The 12,540-nt window shown below is 56.6% G+C and overlaps 3 protein-coding genes across 3 annotated transcripts in view; 2 read left to right on the top strand and 1 right to left on the bottom strand.

Annotated features, from left to right (window-relative positions):
• The window catches only part of MONBRDRAFT_28072 (uncharacterized protein), a gene marked incomplete at both ends in the record, with an annotated part of 8,168 nt that extends 1,329 nt beyond the window's left edge, over window positions 1-6,839 (top strand). Inside the window, 9 exons of the mRNA XM_001748510.1 lie at window positions 104-4,024; window positions 4,205-4,355; window positions 4,437-4,552; window positions 5,566-5,623; window positions 5,699-5,771; window positions 5,871-6,002; window positions 6,130-6,211; window positions 6,319-6,454; window positions 6,544-6,839. Coding sequence (XP_001748562.1) covers window positions 104-4,024; window positions 4,205-4,355; window positions 4,437-4,552; window positions 5,566-5,623; window positions 5,699-5,771; window positions 5,871-6,002; window positions 6,130-6,211; window positions 6,319-6,454; window positions 6,544-6,839 — 4,965 coding nt within the window. The remainder of the gene's footprint in view (window positions 1-103; window positions 4,025-4,204; window positions 4,356-4,436; window positions 4,553-5,565; window positions 5,624-5,698; window positions 5,772-5,870; window positions 6,003-6,129; window positions 6,212-6,318; window positions 6,455-6,543) is intronic.
• A 442-nt stretch (window positions 6,840-7,281) lies between these two features.
• MONBRDRAFT_10745 (uncharacterized protein) lies at window positions 7,282-8,197 on the bottom strand (the record flags this gene model as incomplete). Its single annotated transcript, XM_001748437.1, has 3 exons — window positions 7,282-7,461; window positions 7,549-7,689; window positions 7,772-8,197. 3 exons carry the CDS (start codon window positions 8,195-8,197, stop codon window positions 7,282-7,284), a joined length of 747 nt encoding a protein of 248 aa, XP_001748489.1.
• A 328-nt stretch (window positions 8,198-8,525) lies between these two features.
• Window positions 8,526-12,444, top strand: MONBRDRAFT_10744 (uncharacterized protein; the record flags this gene model as incomplete). Its single annotated transcript, XM_001748509.1, has 9 exons — window positions 8,526-8,707; window positions 8,939-9,128; window positions 9,381-9,506; window positions 9,625-10,041; window positions 10,172-10,349; window positions 10,428-10,975; window positions 11,115-11,265; window positions 11,548-11,913; window positions 12,035-12,444. 9 exons carry the CDS (start codon window positions 8,526-8,528, stop codon window positions 12,442-12,444), a joined length of 2,568 nt encoding a protein of 855 aa, XP_001748561.1.
• Window positions 12,445-12,540: the final 96 nt, after the last annotated feature.

Below are 12,540 nucleotides of genomic sequence, written 5' to 3'. Positions count from 1 at the left end.
AGTATTCCCGCTTGTAATCGCTGCGCCATCCAAAGCTTGATGGGAAAGAAGGCTGACTGATGATTTGACCCTGGTCTGGGGTGCTGAACCACTTGCTCTGCAGGAATTGGCCATGAAACATGTGGCTGAAGAGGAGCTCTTGGAGGCCGCTCAAAGAGAAGGTCGCGGTCAGGAGGTGTTTGAGGAACTTGTTTCACGCCGCGATCCTAGCATGATGACCTTGGCGCTCGAAGCCTCGCAACTCGAGGCCTCACTGGTGGCCAGCCACGATCCCCAACGCCGGGGGCTTCAAGCGCCGCACCATCCAGGTACTGCGCCATCCACTGCACGAGCACCACCTACGACGGCTGAGGCCTACAACCAGCAAGGCGCTCGAGGCACACGCTTGAGCTCCAACTTGGACACCTTGTCTGTGCGGGACGGCGATGCCATTTTCATGGATCCCAACTCGGAGGCCCTGCAACGAGCTTGGGCTACACCCCAAGCCCCCACGCCCGCCAAGCATCGAGGCGGACGGCCCCTTAGCATTGCCTCATCCGCCGGTGCCACTTCGCGCCCAGTTAGTAGTGTCTGGGGGGATGAGAGCCTGAATCAGTACGGCCGTGGCTCAACCAGCCAGGGTCGCACCGACCAGTATGAGGTCATCCTGGCCCGGAACGCTCAAAGAGCCAATACATTGGGCATAACCATCCGCAAAGAGCCCCACGCTTTGCCGCAAATCTCCCGCGTGCGTGACCATGTGATCTATATTGGACAACAGCGTCTCGAGCTGGGCGATATTCTGCTCGCAGTCGATGGTCGACCCGTCGACCCCAATGGTGGGCACGATGAGGCTGTCGAGATGCTCAAAGCTAGCGGTCCCACCGTACGCTTGCTCGTTCGCCCCATGGAGGGGCCACCCGCAGTTGGCACAGGAAACTCACGCCTCACTTCAATTCGCGAAGCTCCAAGTCCGGCTGAGAGTCCTACACGGTCAAGCCGTACTGCCACTCTGGGCGATGCTGCCCCCGCCGAGCAATTCCACCCCTCTGCGATGCCCCGAAGCCCCTCCTCTCACTCAGCGCCACCGCCTCGATCCCCAGGTTCGAGGCAGGTGCCCCCACAGCCCCATCCAGCCCCGCGGACACTGCCCGTGAGCAGCGTGGCACACACTGAGCCAACCCTGCGCGTTCCTTTGACCCCAGACCACGCACTACATTCGGCACAGAACGATGTCTTCTCCTCTGGACCCTCGACGCCGCGCAATGTGGTCACCAAATCTGAAAACGAGGCTGGCGCGACTTCGCACAAAGACATGATTCCACCCAATCTGCAGACGTCGACGCCACTAGCTCAAGCTGTCTCAACCATGGAGCAGACGCATCCTCACATGAGCGGAGACATGGATGAGCTACCCGAGGAGTCGGACTTTGACATCTCCGCGGGCTCCTCGGCCCCGCCCGATTCGCAAGAACCAGCCGCGCCCACAGTCGCCACTGGTCGTGCGAGTGGTGCGCGCCTCCTAGACCCGCCGCTTGATACAGCCAGCGATGACCAAGCCAGTGTAGCCTCTTCTGATCTCTTTGGCAGCGAGGCTTCGGAACAAACGGCTGCCCCTGCCCCACGACAGCCAACAACAACAGCAGCCACACAATCTGCAATGGTCAATGTGGCTAGTTCGGCGCCAAGCCGCACCCATGTGCAACCCGTAACCGCCCCGCGACGCATCATTGCTGGCCCAACGGCTTCAGATGAGGACCAACACCTCGATGCTGAGCAGCCGTCAGAGGCAAGTATGGGCCAACCAGCGCCTGTACCTCAGAGCAGAGCTGGCAATCACCACAACAACGCCGAAGCAAACGAGGGAGGTGCCGTCGACGATGAGGAGGAGGAGGAAGATAGCCTTGACTTGAATATGCCCCAGCCTCAGCCTGTGCGCGCGCAAACAGTAACACAATCCCCGGGTGCACAAGAGCAGGTGTTGGCCTCGACTCCCAAGCAACGCGAGGCCGCTCCACCCCCAACCCGAGCCTCATGGGACCATGGAGGTTCAAATGATAGCCTGAGCTCCCTCATCAGTTCTGAAGCCGATAGCTTGGATATGGGCCAGGTACCTCCGCCGCACACAGATGCCAAACACGAGCCCAACCGCCCAGATTCTGCGACGCAGCCACGTGCTCAAGGCCGCGCTTCGAGCACTGCAGTTGCTGCTCAGGTTCGGGAGCAAGCCGAGCCGACCGCCGCCTCAGGTCGTCTAGCATCTCTCTTGGATGATGTTGACGTAGTGGAGCAGATCAACGATCGCAGTGCCATGGAGCATGTCCCAAGCACCACCGCACCTATGAGAGACGGTGCCGCCCCGCCGTCCGGCCCACTACGCCAGCGACTGGCTGCTTTAACGAGCGCGCTGCGCGATACAGGTTTTGGCCGGTTGTATACCGAAATAGATCTCGGATTTGATGTCGAATCACCAGAGCTACACCGTGCCGCAGTCGGGCTTCTAGAGCAGATCGACCGAGGTGAGAGCATCAACAAACCTGTTGGACCAACGGGCAGCGCTATGCCCGGTGATGGCCACTTGCAGGCTTTGCTACTCGCGCTTCTGCGCGTAATGGAGCAGCAACAGCCACCGCTCATAACCGAGAGCTTTGTCCGGCACCAGTGTGGGCCCGTTCCCTGCTACGAGGAGCGCGCGCTCACGGATTCGCTCAGCCCTGAGCAGACCAACTTTTTTCATGATTGCTTGGACTGCCTATGCGCCTTGACCACCGCTGGTGCTGGCTATGACCTGCACCCCAATGCGGGTCATGAACCACGTGCGGATACGGACAGTCATCCAGCAGTCATCAATAAGAGCAAAGGTCGATCCAAATCTACACCTGCTGCCTCGGGTGTGAGTCAAGGCGAATCAACGCGAAAAGGCGGGTTCTTTCGACGACTGTCGGCGCGCTCATCGCGCCGTAAAACACAGGCATCCAAGTCCACAGCTGCGAGCTCCACTACAGCTGGTGATGTAGGCGACAAGCCAACTCTGGCCACAGCTGCGCGAGTGGTCGCGGCCCTTGCCACGCCGCACCTGCTTCCGATTCCCGTGACGATCAACGTGGACAGTCTGCACCAGGCAGAGCACTACCGCCTGCGTGCGGAACGATTGCGTGTGCAGCACGACCTACAGCGGTTGTTGTATGCCGTTTTGAATGAGGAGGACTCAGATCAGGAGCTGGGTGTGGGCACCAGTGGGCAGGAGTTGACTGCAGTTGAGGCCCAACAAGCCCTGGAGAACCTGATCTTCGTGGGAGAGCCGCATTTACTGCTGCGCGCCATTCTCACGACATGGCCCATGGGTGCGGCAGACTTTAGCGAGGCCCTGGTTGTGCTAGCAATTGCGCGCGGTGGGGCCGCTTTGGGTCCCTTGGTGCAACACGCCGTGCGTGTTGAATTGCAAGAGACCAAGGGCAGCAACGAGGTATTTCGCGGCAACTCCATCCGAGTGCGCTGTCTACGCATGCTGCTTCGCACCACGTGCCGAGGATATCTGTTGGACATTCTGCAGGAGCCGCTGCAGCGCATCCTCGGTGATGCCAAGCTGTATCAACAAGACGCTCGCCGCAAAGGCAAGGCCGAGCGTCAGCATCAGGTGGCTGTGGCTACAGTGGTTCAGGACATCTTGAACCGTCTGTATCAGGAGCTCAATGCTGTGCCCTTGGCTCTGCGTCATGTTCTTGCGGTCGTGCGCAGCGAGTCAGTGCTGCAGTCCACCACGCTGGAATGGTCAGTCCTGCGCACAATGTTCTTCCTGCGTTTTCTCTGCCCAGCCTTGTCAAATCCGGTCGAGTACGGACTGCTGGAGGGCGAGGTGGGCTCCGATGGAGCAGCGGCGTTGGTTCTCGTGTCCCAGGTACTGCAGGCCGTGGGCAATGGGTCTGGCCCTGTGCGTGGGAGCGTGAGCAGCACCTTCCAAGAGCTTATTCTATCCAACCAGGAGAAGGTTGAGCGATTTCTCCAGGCCGCCAGCCTGTCCATTCCGGGAGCCATCGTCGACGTGGTATGTTGGATGCCACGGTTTTTCTTGCAATTGGCCCGCGCTACTCCTGGCATAAGAATGGCGTGGCTGTCATTCATGGGGGTTGCGTTGGGCCATTATGCTACTCTTGCACGCGACGGCATGCAAGTGCGATCGCTGTTCACTTTTGTTCGCCCTGACACACTCTCTGACTTTGGCTAGGAAGCGTCTTTGGTGCCGATTCAGGCGCAACTCTCAACCTATTGTGACTCGGCACGCGGTATCGTGGTCCAGCAGCTTGTTGATCAAGAGGCAATGTTGAGTGCAGCACTTAAGGAAGAGGTCTCCGTCCCGGTCAAAGACCCACATCTTGGTGCGAGAAAGTTGAGCTTGCTTTGACGACCAGGTATTTGAGACGGCAAAGCTCACAAACTGTGGTCATTTTGGTGTATAGGCTACCGCGTGATGTTGCGCTTTTTGCACCGATGCGTCCTTGAGGGCGCTCAGAACGACGTGCTTGCCAACATGGACCCGGACAGCTTACCCATCCCCACAAACCACATCAAACGGGTAGGCTATGATCGGCCCTTGACTTCACTCGCTGGCTCTCTACACATTGCGCTCGGCTGATTCCGTGGCCCCATTCTGCATGCAGAACCGACGTGGCATGTCAGGCCGCTTGCGCCGACGGACGCAAAGCACAAGTTCCTTCCATGTCGAGCAGTCTTAGGATGGATTTTGTTTTTGTTTTTGTTTTTTTTGGGGGGGTGCGGTTTCTTGTTCCGCTCCCTTTGCCGTACTCGAGCAGGGACGATGGACTGCCCTGCCCGGCTTCTTATCTTGTTATCTTTTTTCTTCTTTTCTTTGCTAGCCGAGAGTAGTAGTTGGTTTGCTTTGTTTTTACGATGGATGGGCTATATTGCCAGCCCGGTCACGTCAAAGGCGATGGCTTAACACAAGTCGGGTCGATATCGATGTCGAGCATTCGACACGTCGTGTGTAAAGCTTCACACATGTGTCACCTTCAGCCGTGTTGATCCCCTAATTAAAATTTGTCAATACATCGTCTATTTGAGTTGTGGAGTAAAGAAACCGCGATTAGCTTAGTATCAAAGCAAGGACGGACGGCAGGAGGACACTACACGGCGTAAGGTTTGCCATGATCGAGTCTCCAAAGCTCAGGGCCACTCAAGCTGAAAAAATCCTCACAAAAGGGGAAAAAAGAAAAAAAAAAAAAAACAGGAAATTCATGGAAAAAGTAACGACTAGTATTTTCATTATTTTCTTCCTCGTTGTCTTACTCGCTGGAATGGCGTCGACGATGCGCGCGCTCGCTGTGGTGGTGCTGCTGCTTCAGGCGTCCACTGCCACTTGGGGACGGTCACTGGGATCCGACACACCAGACATTCCTGTGATTGGCGTGTTGACGACTCCCACGGATGGATCTCCTTGCGATACCACCGCGCGACATCTGGGGCTGGTCGGTCTGCACGCGTGCTGCTGGCCACATGCCCCCCCTCCGCCTTGGACCCATGGCCATGGTGATTGGCATATTGATAAGCGCATGGCATGTCTCGGTATAGGCTAACAGCACGACTCCCACAGCGTCTTGTTTTGAGGCCTTCTACGTGCAATGGCTAGGTGCATCGCGATCGTTGCTTCACCAGTCTGATTGTGGCATCGTCAGGCTGACTTTGGTCGTTGCTGTGTGCGCAGAATCCTCTGGTTTACAAGTGGCCATCATCCCGTACTCTGCCAGCGATGAGTTGCTGGAGACAATCATGGGCAGGTAAGAGCCGTTTGCTGGGCTGACACTCACCTTCCGATCGCTAGCCCCGGGTTCATCGTCGACATGATTATGCTCTCGCATTTCGGTACTTTGCCCCAGCGTAAACGGGGTGCTCTTCACAGGAGGCGAGCTTGGACTGCAGATGAACAGCACCTACTATCAAACAGCCAACAAGATCTTGCAGCAGGTCAAGGCCAAGAATGATGCGGGCACACACTTTCCGCTCTGGGGGTACGCAAGAACTAGCAACCGCCGGGCCAGATGGGACCAGTGATGCATCCCTCCTTGATCTCCCGGGCTTGCATGGCAGGGACCCCTCATTTGTTGTCTGAATATGCGTGCGCGTTCGAGGGTGTAGAACGTGCATGGGGTTCCAGCTCTTGCACATTTTAGTGGCCAACAACGAGTCGGCACTGTCACGCAACGCATTTGACAGCGAGGTGAGTGACCGTTCCAGTTCATCACGTCATATTTGAATACAGCTGCCTTTCGCTGCAAACTAAAACCGATTCTCGGTCATTGGTTCCTGCTTGCCAATGTTGGAAAGGATATCAGCCTGCCACTAATCTTTACTCAAGAAGCCAGCACGTCGCGGCTATTCGGCGGGCTGCCTGCAAATATGCAGCACAATCTGGCAACCGAAAATTTGACATCAAATCTTCATCACGACGGTGTTGCGCCGAGTAAGCGGGGTTGACTGACAGCAGCTGTTTTTGTGTATACCTAATCCGCTCGTGCTCATGGATGGGGACGGGTCTACCATGTGGTGTAGCGGCTTACAGCGACTACCCAGAGCTGGCTGCGTTTTACTCTGTGCTGAGTACCAACACGGATCGGCAGGGCAAGGCCTTTGTGTCAAGCGTTGAAAGCAAGAACTATCCCATCTTTGCTGTGCAGTGGCATCCTGAGCGTCCGCAATTTGAATGGGTGGAGGATCGTCATATCAATCATAGCTTGGACGCCATCGAAGCCATGCAGTACGTCGGGCGCTTTCTCAGCAGCCAAGTTCGCCAAAAGTACGTGTTGCACAGTGCGCTCCTGGTGCACAAGGCACGGGGCATGGCATGACTGCGCTGCCCTTGAAGTTCAGCCATGGTCACTCAAGTCTCATGTGTCAATTTTCTTGCCTGGGTGACTGAATGATGACTTCACCTTGAGCAGCGCACAGCGCTTCTCGGACCAAGATCTGGCGAAAAAATTGTCCATCTACTCGTACCGACCAGAGCCGGATCCAACAGCGTCGAGCTACGCGTATTATGTCTTTCCACCAATGGAGTAGCCGGGTCTGCACACCATGCCATGCCGCCGATGTACCCTGGCCGGCTAGAAAAGCCCAACCAAGCGCTGTGAGCCTTGATCCGAAGGTGTTCATCGCGGTGGTTTTGGTCCAAGGAGGCCGGCTCCCTTCATAAAGCTATAGCCATCCCCAGCTGTTGCTTGCTTATTGATGGCTATCTGTCTGTCCCGTGAGACAATCTCCTCGAGAATTTCGCCTGTACCCTTGACGAGGCTATAGCCAATCCATTTGCACATTGAAACTCGGTTGAGAAGCTTGTGCAACGTGCCTGCTCACACACGCACGGCCTTGCCGATAATCGGATGCAAGGAAAGAGGAGAGGGACACCAGGGCCGGCACGTACCGATAGCGCCCCGTATCGGGGTCAAACTCGCGGCGAACTTCGGCTTGTTGCTAGAATGAGGGGAAAAAAAAAACCGTCATCGATTGGGGCTGGAGTTGAGTGGAATAGTGAAGAGAAGCACTGTGATGGGGCCTCACCTTTGCATATTCAGCTGGGGTTTGCATCGTCATGATACGTTTGGTCGGCACAGGATCATCTTGATCCGAGGCAGCAGCTAAAATCGCAGCGCGCATGGCAGCAATCTGATCGGCAGAAGGCTTTTCACGGCTAGGACCGGCCTGTGCATCGGAGTCAGCGTGAAAGCATGGCGTGGCGGCCAAGCGCTGGCGATGTGCACAACTTCAGGGGGGAAAGACGCACCAGAGAAGTCGAGACAGTACATTGTTCTTTTGCTTGAGAGTGGTGAGAACGACGCTCATGACGTCGGCCATGACGGGTCCCCTCGTCAGTGTCGCTACTGCTGCTGCTGCTGCTGCTGCTACTCATGTCATGCTTGTGGGCGTGGCGCTTTCGATGCCGGAGTCGATGCGTCCCTCGGTCACGGCTACTTTCGCGGTCACGGCTTCTTTCGCGGTCACGGCTACTTTCGCGGTCACGGCTTCTTTCGCGGTCACGGTCCCGGTCACGGTCACGGCTTTTCTTGCGGTCGTGATGCCGCGAGCTGGATTTTAAGCGCTTCTTGTCTTCATCACGGTCCTTGTGTTTTTTATGACTCTTTCGCTTCTTGTGGCGCTCACGCCGTTCCTCACGACGCTCCCGCTCACGGGTGGAACGCACCTCATCCATGCTCAGAGCTTTGAGAACTCAAAAAGTGCGAGAGAGAGAGAGAGGAGAGAGAGAGTTTGAGAGAGAGAGAGAGAGAGATTTGAAAAGAGAGATTTGAAAGAGAGAGAGAGATTTGAAAGAGAGAGAGAAGAGAAAAGAGAAATGAATTGGTTTGGTCGGTTTGAGATAAAGAGCAAAAGACAACGAAAGAGATTTTGAGAGATTTTGAGAGAGAGAGAGGGCGCGTAACGGTCATAAATGCTGACATAGTGTCAGTGCGGCGATCAACACGATCGTGATTTTTGCGCTGACACACACACACACACACACACACACACACACAATCAGGATGAGGCCGGGGCTGGAGCTGACGGTCCTTGGCGGGCTTGGTCGACTGCTGTTTTTCGTGGCGGCGGTGATGGTGCTTGATGTGCAAGGCACGGTGTGCGACTATGGGCCGACGCAAGTGCGCGTCAATCATCGCCTTCTGACGCGCACTGCCTTGGGCGCACCCATCATGGTGCCAGGTAGGTCCGGCTCGGATGAGGCGCAGGCGAGACATGCCTTTTCTTATCGTGAGGGGGCCTTACGTTTGTTTGTGTGGGGTTATCCTTAGTTGAAAAGCCGACCGTGCAGTGGCAGCTGGCTTGGTTCGTCGCCTCGCGCTTGCACTCGTTCTCACTTGCCTGCTCACCTGATGATGGGACACGCCCGCACGCACGAGTCACTTTGGTTGCTTGCCTGCCATTGCCATTTACGCAGGGACGATCAACAGGCCCCACTGCCGCACACCCAACAGTGCGCCTATCAAGTGGCTCTGATCAACAATCTCACGGGAGCTACTGCCTACTCATCTGGCGTGGTCACCAGCACCAACCAATTTCATGTCATCAATGCCACATTGACTCCTGCGACCCCGTTCGAAGTCAATGTCGCCGTGTACGCAAGCACGGTGTGCACTGCAAGTGTCATGCGGCTTTGCAACGGCACCCACAAGCAGCCGGTCTGGACGCCGCCAGCACACAGCTTCTGGGCAACTGCGGGAGCACAATGGATTGGTGGGCACAATCAGCTGCGTACCACCTTTCACCTGGAATCGATGGCCGACGTGCAGCGTGGCGCATTGCATTTGACGGGGCTCGGGGCCTTTTAAGCCTACATAAATGGAGTAGCCGTATCTGACCACGTGATGGACCCGCCACAGTCGGTTTACAATCAGCGGGTATATTTTCGCACCTTTGACGTGACGCCCCATCTGCGCGTGGGCGAGAACGTCCTAGGGGTCAGCCTCGGCAACTACAAATGGGGCTACAATGACAAGTGGTGCAACGTGCGTTGTATGCCACGATCAAATACCCATCACAGCCATGGTTCGATGTGTGCCTCGTGCGTGGTCTTTTCGGTGCCTCACTCTACTTTGTTGTTCACATGTGACGTCTTGCCGAAAGATGACGGCGCGCGGTGGCCCCGAGGGATGCCGGGGCCTGATTGCCATCTTGGAGCTTATTAGACCCCAGGATAGCTCACGTTGGCACCTGATATCGGATTCGGCGTGGCTCACCGCGCCCGGCCCGATTTCGTGGGACCACCTCTTTCATGGCGAGACCTACGACGCGCGCCTAGAGGCGACAGGCTGGCTGCAGCCCGGCTTTGTGCCACCCGCAACGTGGGTGTCTGCCAGCGTGCTCCAGCTGCCAGTGGGGTCACTTGAGCCGGCATTCATGCCGGCGCTGCGCGTGATGCAACAGCTCGCCCCAGTCAAGATTAGTGCCATTGCGCCGCCCTCACAATATGGCGTAGACTTTGGCCTGAATATGGCGGGCCGGGTGCGCATGCGTATGCCAACTGATTTGAGTGAGGGTCAGGTACGATGTCGATGCGATCTTGGCGTTTGGAGGCAGTTTGAAACAAAGCAGGCAAACACTCACCCACGGCGCGCTGTGCGCACTCTCGCCTCCCTCTTGTGGCATGGCACATGCTGGTTCTGGTGGGCAGCACGTGTGGATCTCGCACGGCGAGATTGTCTATTCAGCAACCAATGCCACGGTCGACGATACCTACTGTTCAATCAATCCAAATGCCAGTGCTCTGCGCCACGAACCGTGCAGGCCCCATCAGACGTACGGCTTTGGCCACGAGACGCCCGATCGCTACGTTGGTGACTTTAATGACGGTGAGTCGGCAAAGAATGGTCCCGAAACGCAGGAGGTAGCTGGGTTGGCTCTGCGCTAACGTCGGGGTGTGCTTGCAGCCAATATGACCAACGTTTATGTGGTGGGCTCGGCAGTCAACGCCACCTATGTGCCCAGCTTTGCCGCTGCGGGGTTTCGCCACATCATGGTGCAGGGTTTGGCCTCGGCGCCAACCAGTGATATGTTTACGGCCGAATTCATTCATACTGACGTGGCGTGGGACCAGGCCAACTTTGAGATGCGCCCCATTGCTGCACGGGGCACCAACAGCACGCAGACCCCCGACCTACTCAACCAGATCCACCACTTGGCCAAACGCGCACAGGCCTCCAATCTGTGGTCCATCCCTACGGACTGTCCTCAGCGGGAGCGGCGCGGCTGGATGGGAGACGCGCAAGTGTCTTGCAATCAGGCAATGATGATGTTTGACATGCACAGCTTTTACCGCAAGTTCCTGCGGGACATTCGCGACGACCAACTTCAAGGATGCGACAGTGATCCCGTGCACCAGTGTGCCTCCGGGTCCTGGAGTCGTTTCAACGGGTCGGTAGCTGACGTGCATCCGTATGATGGCATCGGTGGCTGGCCGGGATGTGTGGTCTGGCAGGTGAGGGCGTTTACACATGGGCGCTCTCTCTTCCCTGCCATTGCTTTCCATCGGCTGAATGATCTTTGCTACGTGCGTGTGTGCGCGCACGTACGCGCACATGGCTCACGCAAGGTGATTGCGAGGATGGGCGTTTTAGGTTGCTTATGTGGTCATTGCACGCAACGTGTATCGATTCTATGGCGACACATCTCACCTTGTTGAGCACTATGCCGGGCTGGCGGCGTTGATGAATTATTTGAACTCCACCAAGAATCCAAGCACCAGTCTTGTCGATACCGCTGGCTATGGTATGTTTGTGTTGCTTTTCTCGTGAGCATCTTCTTTTGACACTGTCGTTTGGCGTTGAGCATCAGACGTCAGGCATCACGCATCTGCATGGTGTAGGTGATTGGATTGACGTGCCTGTGCCGGGAATGGCGAGTGGGGCGCGCACGCCATCCGGCTCGGTCTCCGCCTACTTCTATCTACAAGCCCTAGACTACATGCGTAGGTGGCACATGCCTATGCCAGGTTCAACAGCCCCCTTTTCATGATATGGGTGGGCCATGCTATTGTTGGGGCTAATGTAGGCGAGATTGCGACGGTGTTGAATCGGACGGATGATGCAAGGCAGTATGAGCAGGCACGCGTCGAGGGTGTCGCCGCATACCACGCCGCATATTACAATGCAACCGTGGGTGGCTATAATCCTACTATGAACTCGGGACCATCGCCCCTGGGTTCGCAAACGAGCAATGCCATGGCCCTGCTTGTTGGGGCGCCGCCCGATGCTGCAACTCAGGCTCGGGTGGCAGCCAATTTGGTGGCAGATCTCGAAGCGCACGGCAATCACTCAACAGGCGGTGTTGTGGGCATGAAAGTGCTCTTTCCAGCCCTCTCATTGCTGAATCGCAGCGATTTGGCGCTGGCCGTGCTGCTGCAAGACACTTACCCAAGTATGCTTTTTCCGTGCCTTACACCAGCCTCGCGTTCCGTGGTGCCGAGTCGCATAAGGACACGTCAGCCCATTGATCAGCCCATTGATCAACTCACGTCCCTTTTGCCTTTTCCTCTCAGGCATTGGGCACATGGTGGCGCAGGGGCAGACGACGCTTTGCGAGTCGTGGGCCTGTTCCGAGTATGACGCAGCCGGAGCTTCGCTCAATCACATCATGTGCGTGTGCATCTGCTCCGCCCTGTCGCATCTGCTCCGACGTGCGTCCGCCCTGGGCCAACTCTTGCGTTCACGTTGGTGCATTAGGTTTGGAGCCTTTAATGAGTGGTTGATGGAGCATGTGGGAGGTCTGCACTTTGACGCCAGTGCCAATGCAGACACGGCTGGTGGCCGGCTCATACACTTGGCGGTCGATGCTTGGGCTGCTCGCGTCGTCGGTGCCGCCAACTTTTCTCTGCCGACACCTTTTGGCCCTGTAGCGCTGCAGTGGATCTACAAACCTGATCGGCAGGAGGTGAGTGGATCCCGATGAGCTGTCGTTGCATTCTCTGGCCAAAACCTGGCCAACGACGAGTATTTTTTTTTTTTTTTTTTTTTTTTTTTTTTTAAAATGGAGTCAAAACAATGG

The sequence above is a fragment of the Monosiga brevicollis genome, genomic scaffold (genome assembly GCF_000002865.3).
Source record: "Monosiga brevicollis MX1 MONBRscaffold_23 genomic scaffold, whole genome shotgun sequence".
Lineage (NCBI taxonomy): Eukaryota > Choanoflagellata > Craspedida > Salpingoecidae > Monosiga > Monosiga brevicollis.
The sequence above is the reverse complement of the archived record's forward strand: the minus strand, read 5'-3'. Positions and strand labels throughout refer to the sequence as shown.